At 38.1% G+C, this 11599-nt stretch overlaps 1 protein-coding gene across 2 annotated transcripts in view; it reads right to left on the minus strand.

The window, feature by feature from the left end:
* Nucleotides 1-11599, minus strand: part of antxr1b (ANTXR cell adhesion molecule 1b) — a 28374-nt gene that overhangs the window by 1729 nt on the left and 15046 nt on the right. Inside the window, exons 12-17 of one of the 2 annotated variants that reach the window (XM_057320307.1) lie at nucleotides 11426-11504; nucleotides 9973-10068; nucleotides 9693-9734; nucleotides 6368-6463; nucleotides 6099-6266; nucleotides 3279-3359 (exon numbers count right to left, since the gene is read on the minus strand). In XM_057320307.1, the coding sequence (XP_057176290.1) occupies nucleotides 3279-3359; nucleotides 6099-6266; nucleotides 6368-6463; nucleotides 9693-9734; nucleotides 9973-10068; nucleotides 11426-11504 (562 nt within the window). Of the gene's footprint in view, nucleotides 1-3278; nucleotides 3360-6098; nucleotides 6267-6367; nucleotides 6464-9692; nucleotides 9735-9972; nucleotides 10069-11353; nucleotides 11505-11599 lie in introns of both variants that reach the window. The other variant, XM_057320306.1, reaches the window with a different exon arrangement.

Here is an 11599-nt window from a genome sequence, read left to right on the forward strand (position 1 = left end):
GAATTATATAAATTGAGCTGTTGTGGGAAATGTCGTTTGTAATTTGACTTCAACTTACTTAAAGGAACAGTTCACCCCAAAATTCTGTCTTCATTTACTCACCCTCAAATTGTTCCAGATCTGTATAAATGTCTTTGTTCTGGGCCCGTATGTAAAAAACTTCTTAAAAATGTCTTAAACTTTGACTTAAGTGTAAAAAAATTCTCAGTAGGACTTTTTTAAGAGTAGGATACTTTTATAAAGAAGCTAAAAGCAACTTTCAGTGAAGTTTAAAACTGATTCTTAAGTTCTGACTTAAGTGTTGTAAATTAAGGACTACAATGATTAAACCCAAAATGGCCGCCCTTGACCTCTGAATCAGCCAACAGGGAGTCACAGCAGCATGGCACCGTTCATTCATGACTGAATTAAGACATTACATTAATATTTTATTATTTCATATTTTTATTAATTTATATATACAGCTGCAATGCATTACTTAATTGGGTAAAATAAACCAAGATTTAGTTATTGGGCAAGTACATCAAAATCAGTGTTGAAAACTGCCTGCCTACCTTCGCCTGATTTACAACGGCTAGCTTATAATAGTGATTGATAGATATATTGAGCTGGGAAATTTTGTGGGAAATTTAACATCGGTTGACTTCAACCCATATGAAGATAAATGCATAAAGTAACCGCAATTTCATTTTTCAAACAGAGATGCAAAAGTTAAAAATTGCAGTTTCAAAAATGTATTTTGCATTATGCGCAAAAATATTACAAATGTGTATCCATTTTGGCTTGGTTTCATACACTTTTAATTGAGTTTTAACAGTTAATTTAAATAATAAAGCTGCTGAATCACATCCTATTACACAAAGCTGTAGGCTATATAAAGAAAAGACCAAAGCTGCAAATCCTGTTTAAAGTGTAAGAATAAGAGTAAAATTACATCATTCTTAGAATTTTGACACGCTTAAGAGTGAAACTTTACTCTGAGTGGCTTTATACATACGGGCCCTGATGAACACAGAGAAAGATATTTGGAAGAATGCTTGTAACCAAACAGTTCGTGGCCACCATTGACAACCATAGTAGGAAAAATTGCTTTATAAATGTATTTGTTCTGTTTTGAACACACTTTCTTTTGAAGAATGTAAAGCAAACAGTTCCGGGGCACTTTTCACTATCATTGTCATTTTTCCTACTATGGGAGTCAATGGTGGCCACGAACTGTTTGGTTACACGCATACTTCCAAATATCTTTCCCTGTGTTCATCAGAAAAAAGACACGTGGAACAACTCGAGGGTGAGTAAATGATGACAGAATGTTTATTTTTGGGTGAACTGTCCCTTTAAAGTACATCAAGTGAACTGCAATGTTTCAAACAGAGATGGCGGATGACGAATAGCATTTTTAGGATAAACGTTTCGTAAAGCAGACAATGAAATGCTTTTATTCGAATCTAATCCGAAATTTATATCATCATCAAAACAAGCAAACGATGAAATTTTATTTCAAATGTTCTTTTTGGACGTTTTCTGAAATCATTAAACTCTTGATTTCACAAGATCAAGGAAAATTTGCTCTCATGACGTGGCTCCTTTAAGAGCCTGTTTAAAGTCTGTTTTTCCACAGGCTGCACAATAATGAAAACCCGAGAGCTCTGAATGCGAAAACATCGTTTGTGAGATGAAAATTTACAACTGCGAGTTATTCCACAGAAGCTTCGCTGCAGTTTAATACTGCATTGAATAGTTCACAGAAGCTTTTGATCCAAACAAATTCCACTGCTTCGAAATAATTTTTTTCTGAGTTTCGTTCTGTTCTGTTTACCACCCCAGAACTCCCATCTTTGCATTTGTCTAAAGGAAAGAGAGGGTAGTGATCGTCTCTTCCTAATGCTTAAAGCAGACGGGTGCATTCCTTTAGGCAGGAGCAATATGAGCTGACTGGTCCCGTTGGTCTGAACCCCATCCAGAGTCCTGACTACCTTCCATTCTGACTGGTGTTATTATGAACAGCTGGCCGGCTTTCATCCGTCCACCTCTAAATGCTTTTCATGTGTTCCTCAATTTGTCTGCGCTGTTTATAATGAGAACAGATTCTGAAAGAACCCAGAGATGCAGTTTTTTGTGCATGGTCTGCTATTCTGTTTTGTGAAATCGCTAATCAGTGCTACTGAATGTTGTGAGTTTCTAAGTAATAAGATGAAAAGCAATAACTATGAGAGGCTGTGTTATGTCACTTGTATGGTTAAATGGCCTAATGTGGTTATCATGAGATACCACACAGTTCCTGTTGTAAAGACATTTACAGTACAGTTCATACCCTGTCCACACTAATGCGTTTCCGTTTGAAAACGCATCTTTTTCTCTCCGTTTTGGCCTTTCGTCCACACTGAGATGGAGTTTTTGGCAACGAAAACAGAACTTTTGAAAGTGGGTACATTTGAAGAGTTTGGTTCCAAAATAAGATGAATCCGTTTTTAAAAAAAATCTAAAATCATGTTTTTTATTGTGCATTCCAATTAATATCAATCAAACTGCATTTACACCATAATAACATACATCTAACTAACACAATAAAACAATAAAGAACATGATTTTTGACCAAACTCTTCATTTGAAAACGACGTTTTCCCGCTGTAGTTAGGATGAGGAAAACGGAGGGGTTTAAAAACATTGACTTCGTTTTTTCGTCATGTGACGCAGTTGTGTCGGCTGCTGTCCTGTTTGAAAGCATGAATGTCAGATCATGCATAAGTTACTTTAGATCGCATTTTAGGAGAGGGAATATTTCATTACTCGCAGTTATTGTTTGTAATGACCACTAGGCGTCAGTGTCCACGCGCGTGTTGCTTGAGTAACCAAGACAAGAGCCGAAGAAGAAGCAGCTGGTTTTAGCAGCATTAGCAGTGACCGCGGGAAGTAAACCGTCACTTTTGTTGCAGCTTGAGATGTTAAACACAGAAGAACAAATAATTTACTTGGATAATTCATTCGGAAATGCGTTTGAGTAAACATGACGCTATCGCTGAGGTTTTTGACCTGGGGGGGGGTTCAAACAGACCAATCACAGCGCTTGCGGTCCGCGTAGGGTTGTTACATTTGCACGTCAGGCTACACACAGCATACGGCGTAGCTACGGGAAGCGCTAGTGTGGACGAAGAGCATTTAGAAAATGAAAACGCACTAGTGTAGACAGAGTCTACAGCCTCACGTGCCTTATTGCTTTTAAAACACGTCACTTTCTAAAGACTGTAATATTACTCAAACGTGAAATTGTTTATCACCTTCTCTCCAGGTTGAGGCCGCATGACGGACACACGGTCATATCCTCTCCTTAGCCACACCCACAGGGCGTCCAATTTACCCTACGAGATTCAAACAGGCAATGACATTTACACGTCATTCTCGCTGGTACAGATACACTTTACCACAAGTTATTCTCAGAGCCAACTTTAACTGCATAGTGAACAAAATGCTAAATGTGTACTGTAAGTGTAAATAGTGTACGTAAAATGGTCATTTTTCAGGTGAAGTGGTTCTCAGATTTTGTCTCGGTTTTCAGATCACGGTTATTAAAGTTAAGTGTCATTATTTCGTTTGAAAAGATGTACAAAACGATTTTGATCTTCAACGTAAACAAAGCATCACTTGAAAGGCAACTTTGTGTTTCAGGAAACTGAAACGCACACTGTGTTCAAAATCGCCTACTTCCATACTATATAGTAGGTGAAAATGAGTCTGAGTCATGAACAGTATGTCCGAAACCTCAGTATGCAAAAAACAGTAGTCGAGAAATACCCTGATGGTCTACTGCTTCCATTGAGATTCGTGAGTGTGGATCGGATGGACACTTTTCTATCCCATGATGCCACGGGAGCTGAGCAACGGCCACATTTCAAAAGTTTAAAAACTGACGTCCGCCTTAAAGTTTTTTTATGTAAGTGCCAATAAATGAATTTCTCATGACTAAATGATGTTTTTATAAACACGTGTAGGTTGTTGTTAGAACGTCATAGGTCAAAGAGCATATGGGTCACATGACCATAAAACATGGCGAATGTTTTCAAACTACTCCCACTCATACTATATAGAACTTACTGTTTTAACGGCCGATAGGTGGGTACTTATTTTAAATACATATTGTTAAATTAGCATATCTGCATGTCATTAAATTGTTGACTAAACCAACCCGAAAAACAGGCATTGTACATTATAAGTGGGATAGTTCACCCAGAAAGGACAATTCCTTCATCATTTATTCATCCCTATGTCATTTCAAACCTGTATTACTTACCTTCTTCTGCAGAACACAAAATAAGATATTTTGATGAACGTTGGTAACCAAACAACATTGGCCCCCATTGACTTCCATTGTATGGACACAAAACCACGGAGACATTTCTCAAAATATCTTCTCTTGTGTTCCACAGTAGAAAGAGCCACATACGGGTTTTGAACAATCGAAGTGTAAATAATTGAGTGAACTATCCCTTTAAACACAAGTTGTGAAATGTATTTTTATGCTCAAAGCTGGGTCCAAACAAAAACAGGCAGAAGCTTCAGTGTAATCGTCCGTTTTCTTTCACTCTGTGATATGAGTAAACCGTCACCTAAATAATCCCAATGAAAGAAGGTGAGCGAGAGGGAGAAGAGGAGTTTGTTTTGTTGGGCAGTGGACCAGCTCTGCAAAGCTCCTCTCTCCTGGGTCACATCAGTTCAGCGTCTGCTTTAAATGAACTCTTCCCTTCCAGCTGACCAAGACATTACGAGACAATGCACGAGCCTTTCCATCACTGATAGAGGGCAATACGGCATCCCAGCGCTTCTGTTAATGACTGAGCTGTGTGGAGATCTGTTGATGTCCTCCATAATGAGCATACTGTAAGCAAGTCACTGTATTGGGTCATCCGTGTCTGTTATGTAACTTGTTTTTGTGCAGACACACTTGGACATGGATGTTTCTTTCTTGCTTACGTTCCTGATCAGCCAAGACCAGCATGAATTTCCATTCTGGTTAGAGCTGGTTTAGTGTTTAGTGACCAAGAAAGTCTTGCTGGTTAAGAGGTCTATGACACACAGTTGGCACAAGTTTTAGATTAGTGCGTCAAAATGAATGTTTGTGTTTATATAACACGTGTGTGGCATTTATATGTATGTACAGTATATGCACACAGACATGTATACAGCCGCGGAAAAAATTCAGAGACCATTTTTCTGATTTTAAAATGTACTATTTATTTTAAAGAATGATCATTTTTGTTTCATTCCGTGAACTACTAACACTAGTTTTACCAAATTTCAAATATAAATATTGCTTACATTTGCATTTATTTTCAGAAAATGAAAACTTGACAAACAGGTCAAAATAACTGTCATGCTGTCGGTCTTTAACATTGCTGTTGCATGACTTAATGTCACTCCTGAAGTTTGACGTTTTAATGTTTTCTGTGGCTTTATATAACAAATATTCACATAAATGTATATAAATATAATTTACGTGATGTATAAATATATATTACTAATTTCTTAAAAATAAACATTTATGTTTGTGTATTTATTTATAAATACATATAACCCATTGTACTAATCTGACCCATTAGTACAGTCTTCTACTTCTTTTCTACTTTCCTACCCCCCCAAAAGAACAATTCTTAGCTTGGTATACTGTGATAGGCTGACTGAGACCAGTTGTACTGCACCTATGCATTGTGGTTCTTTTGTTGCACAAATTGCTTCTACAGTTTTTCCCCTACTTTGTATGTCGCTTTGGATAAAGGTGTCTGCTAAATGTAAATATAATATACACACCACACACATAAACATTAACGAATTATTAAAAAATATTTTGGAATCTATTAATCGCAATTAATCGATTTGACGGCACTACTTTAGACACTTAAGTGTAAAAATTGCATTTCAATAGGTAACAAAATATCAAAAGCAAGTGACGTTTATTTTAAAATCTTATGGTTCAAACAAAGCCTATCACAAAAATTGAAGTTTGTTAAGGATTTAAAATGATAAAAGATCATAAGGTTTAGTCCCAGCCTTAGGTTAAAGCCTCACATCTCTCATATGTCTGGAATGATCTCAAACAGATCTACCTTGATTGGCGAGTACCACTTCAGAGGAGAGATGGGTTTCCTCATGCCGTTGTTCAGGGTGCGTGTGGGTGCAAACTCAAACTCCTGCTCTGGCATCTTCACTCGAGCATTCTTGGCTTTCTCGAGTTTGGCTCCTTCCTCAGTGGACCCCTTATCTCCCCAGCGCACCTGTGCCACAAACACACACACACACACACACACACACACACACACACATCACTTCAAGCTGTACTCCTTTCCAAAACCCATTTCACCAAACACGCTCTTACTTCCATTCTTTTAATGCCGCCAACTCCTCTGCCACCGTAATATGAGGCGTCCACTGTCGGCCACTGCTTCTTGGGATAGCCATCGTCCTCTTCATCCTTTATAGAGAAAGTAAACCGGGTCTTAAGTAAAGACTGTTTTGGGGAAGTAAAGATGTCAGCCATGTACCCTTAAAGGGAGAGTTCACCCAGAAATGAAAATGATTTCATCATTCACTCACCCTCGTGTGATTTCAAACCTTTCTTTAGCAGAACACAAAAGAAGATATTTTGAAGAATGTTAGTAAGCAAACTACACTGGCCCCAGTTGACTTCCACTGTATGGACACAAAACCACTGAGACATTTCTCAAAATATCTTCTTTTGTGTTCTACTGAAGAAACAGTCATGTATAGGTTTGGGGTATCCGTTCCTTTAAAGGAAGAGTTTACTTCGTAATGAAATGTTTGGGATCACTTATTCCCCCTCGTGACATTACAACCTGGTGATATTTTCTTTATCTATTAAACACAAACAGATGGTTTTGTTTCACAGATTAAACAGATTTGAAATGACATGACGGTAAGATGGCGACAGACAGTGGCGTAACTTTGTTTTGAAAAGTGGGACAAAGACGACAAAAACAATAGCCTACGTTAATAAATTGTTTCTGTAATAACTAATATCATATATAGTGGACGGTCTGTCCGTTGGCTACTCAGCTTTTCGACTCCAGCTCTCACAGTTTGTGGTTCCCAAACTGTCATGCAGTGTTGGGTGTAACTAGTTACTAAGTAATTAGTTACTGTAATTTGTAATACCTGTAAAGTAAGGGATTACTCTTGTTTTTCCTGTAATTTAATTACAGTTACTTCTGATTTAATTAAACTAAATACTTTGTGTAATATATGTGTGTGTGCAGAAGAGGAATTGACATCAAAATTCAACGTCTAACTTTAAAATCCGTGCTTTAATGCATAATTCTCACATTTGTAATTAATAATAATACTTTATGTAGTTTTATATTATTTATTTGAATGAATTAAAAGAGCCCTTTCATGTCTATCCTTGAATCACTTAACTCATCAAGGTTGATGTAGGATATAGAAAGTAATTAGTAATAAGTAATTAAATACTTTTTGAAGAGAGTAACTTGTACAGTAATCTAATTACATTATCGAATGTGTAATTAGTAACTAGTAATTAATTACTTTTTTAATTACTAGTAATTAATTACCCAACACTGCTGTCATGTGGGGAAGGTCACTTGGCTGTTCTGCAGTTTACTCCTATGACTAAAAATGTCACTTGTTCATTGGTTAAAGGTGCAGTTTGTAAAAACACGATCAAAACAACAACAGTGGCGTAGCTTGATGACGCTGTGAAGGAGCGTGGAATGATGGGATCTGTTGTCTTCAACTCCACCGCTGATGGCCATCAATCAGACGGGAAGGAGAAATCATGTTAGCGGATGAGGTAAAGTTTTATAATTGTTGCGAATAATTGTGGTCCATAACTAAGTGACTGCTCGAAACAAGTTAGTGGCTTGCTAGACGCTACTTCTGCATTTGTCCACGACACTGTTGTCATGCGGTTTCTACGTCAGTAAAGGCGGTAAGAAAGGGTGACGCGGATATGACGCCATTGACAGGCGACCGCACAGCCCCGTGTCACTGTTTAGAACGCGATTTTCTCAAGATTTACTAGTTGGAAACATTTGAGACATTCTAAGTACACAGCTGAACAAAATATATAACACTAGCTTAGTGGTTTTTGGATATTTTACTGCAAAATTGTTACAAACTGCACCTTTAACGCATTTGTATACTTGGACACTGGATGCACAAGCAAGTGCGGATGACGCACGCATTTCATTCTGGCCGCATTTCTGGAGTCGCGGCTCTCTGTCTTCTGCAAATATAATTTACGAGTGAGCAACGGGATATGGTGAGAAAGCGGCGCGTCCTGCATTTTCCACAAGTTTTAGATGTTAATGCTTCTAAACAATGCACACCTTCTGCAAGCATTTCTTAATGTCTTCCAAAAAGTGGTGGTCCCATCTGTCCCACCCGCAAATAACGCCTATGGCAGCAGAACACCAAGGGTACTGTAAAAGCTCATTATTTCTGTGAATTTGACATACAATATCTAACAATCATCCTTTTCAAGCGCAGACAGGAAGTGATGTCATACTTCAGTCATCGATACTGTCTGCATTCCTGCACATATGCAGCTCATTAAAACCGAGACAGAAAGTCTTGTGTTCCTGACCGTCTGACTGCAGCACGTATGATGACATCCACACAAGCTTCATTTATTTATTTCAGCTACACTTGACAGTCAGATAATGATGATGGTCCTTGTCATCGCTTATTAGATCGCTGTCCCTTGACACTTCAGTGAACCGTGTGAAGGTGCGACAGACTTGTGTTTAATGGTGCTTAAATAAGAACAGATCAGTCATGACTTCGACGTAAACTTTGGGATCGATGAGTTTTGCGGATCGGTTTGGATTTCACATTGTTACCCTAAACCCCACACAACCTGTCTGAAGCTTTTGGAATTTCCTGTTTTGACGAATCAGACGGTCGGAGACTTGGAAAGGAGAAATTGTCCGAGTTAAAATATAGGACGATAAGTTGACTTGTTCTCAGAATACATCAACTTGAAGAGAAAGCACGAATGTTTCTTTTTAAAAAGTAGAGCTGTTGTACCGTCGGTTTGTGTTTTATTCTGGTCAAAATTGGATCATATATACTGTAAGGCCTTCAATCACAGCTGTCTTCCGACACACTGTCTATTGTCATTTTTAGGTTGGCGCAAGCTGCCACGTCTGTGCAAACGGTGAGTTTTTGGAGCAAATGTCGCCTGCCGTCTTCTTGAAATCACAAGTAAAGCCTTCGGAAGAAATCTTATTTGAGGAGAAAGATTTCATGGCGAGAACAAAATACAGAGACACTGAATGTCATTATTCATGCATAGTAAACAAAAGCTCTCGAATCTTATTCTTATTCTAAACTTTCAGTTACATCACAAAACGTTGTGCCAATAGACATTAAAGGGCTAGTTCACCCAAAACTAAAACTTGCATCATTTATCCACCCTCATGGCATTTCAAAACCGAATGCCAAGCACAAAAGAAGATATTTTAGAAGAACGTTGGTAACCAAACTACACTGCCCCCCATTGACTTCCATTGTATGGACACAAAACCACCGAGACATTTCTCCAAATATCTTCTCGTGTTCCACAGAAGAAAGAGTCACATACACATCACAAGAGTGAATATTGAAAAGATTGAAAAGCTTTTCTCTTGAACTATTTGAACTATTGTTTTAAAGTGTCTCACCGAACTGTCTTCCATCACAGGTGGCGGTGGCTCGTGGACAATCTGAAGAGAATGAGAAGAACTTGTTTTGTAGGGCTCTTCGTGTCATAGCAATCATCTTGAAATGGAAATGACGTACTAATGCATTTTTAAATTCAAGATATTTTCCATGGCTCTGAATTTCTTCTATGCATGTCAGAAAAGACATTACTGGACTCGGCGCTCAGTCTGGATATCGGGTTCAGGTTGGAGAAACGTCTAAGAAGAATGCAAGGAAGACGGGCTGCAGTGTAAAACCTACCACGGTGCAACAGAGGGGCCAAAACCACCAGAGTATCGCCATGGCGATCAGCAGCAGAAGGATGAGCAGCGCTATGGCCAAGAACGTTCCGTCAGTCTGAGGAAGAGAGAAGAAACAGAGACCCAGAGGAGGTTTACGCTCCAAAGCAAATAGAGCCGGAGTAATGTTTCTAATGCCACGCTCGAACCCTGCTGGATGGGGTTCCACTGAGGAATTTGTGGTTTAGGGAAAGACGCAGAATCAAAATCGCTGCAAATGGCGTGTTGAAACACTATCTTGATCTTGATTGTGAGTGATGACGCCGGGAACCCATTCAAAGTGCTTCTTGCTTTCAGTGTTGAGTCGCGTAAAGCACATGAGATAAATGTCTGGATTAGATTTCACCACAAAATCAGAAGAAGTGAAAACTCTTAAAACTGGAATCCAAACATTTTGCCAATATCTCTGTTGAAAACCTATAAATGCAGATTACTGTACTTCTCTTTACAAGGCCTGCATAATTATTTAATAATATTCCATATAATAATATTACAATTTATGCATTTACATTAATTACACTACATTATATATACATTTATTTATTTAGTTTACTGTTGCCAATCCGGGTAAGGTAAACAGACCCTTTTGAACACGATGACTTTATATTTTTTGGATATTTTTAATGGTCTCACAAGCACGTCATGTGGCCCAAACTTAACTTCCGGTAGACCACTTTAAAGAATCCGTAACACTCAAGTGGTTTTATTTTAATTTTATACAATTAATGTATGAATATAAATTGTTATTCATATAAATACCAGACGATAGCATGTGTCTGATGAAACCGTCTTGTATCTATTACTGTCTATTCTATATATATAAATATTATGTAAATAAATAATATTCATATTTTAGAAGTTTATTAATATATTTATTTGTATTATAAAATGTATTTCTGTTTATTTTTAGGATAATCGTATGGTATTTCTTTTGGTATTTCTTTTAGCCTGGTAAGTCTTTTTGACTTTCATTAATTTTATATTTAAATTCTAAAGGAACGCAGTATAACATGATAGCATTTCCAAATTTATGCCCATTTAAAAAGTATGCAGTGAGAATCACCATTGAGAATAAGAATTTCGGAAGAAATATTTGTGTATTTAACGTATAACGCTCACCCATAGTTGGGTAAATATGGGCAAACCCAACCGTTGGTTTAAATACGTCCCTATTCGACCCAGCTTGGGTTGCTGTATATTCCTTTTTGGTTTTTGGGGTGTAACGTGACCTCGTGAATTTATCGAATTTACCAGGCAAAAGCATCTCCAAGCTTCTGGTCATTTGCTCTTGGCATGGCACCCCACCAGAGGAACATTAGTGTTAAGACAGTGTGCATACTGACTGTGTTCAGAGGAGTTGAAATAGAGGTAATGCCCAGTGTAGCACTGCTGGCCTGCAGGGATACTGTACTCACACAGCTCACGGTTGTGATGGTCACAGAACTGGAGATAAAACTCAGGCCGTTGTTCATACTGACATGGAGAGAGGCAGATCTATCAACACGAGAGAGAGAGAGAGTGAGAGAGAGGAGAGAGGGACAGAGAGAGAGAGAGAGAGAGAGAGAGAGAGAGAGAGAGAGAGAGAGAGA

This window comes from Triplophysa rosa, linkage group LG22 (assembly GCF_024868665.1).
Source record: "Triplophysa rosa linkage group LG22, Trosa_1v2, whole genome shotgun sequence".
Lineage (NCBI taxonomy): Eukaryota > Metazoa > Chordata > Actinopteri > Cypriniformes > Nemacheilidae > Triplophysa > Triplophysa rosa.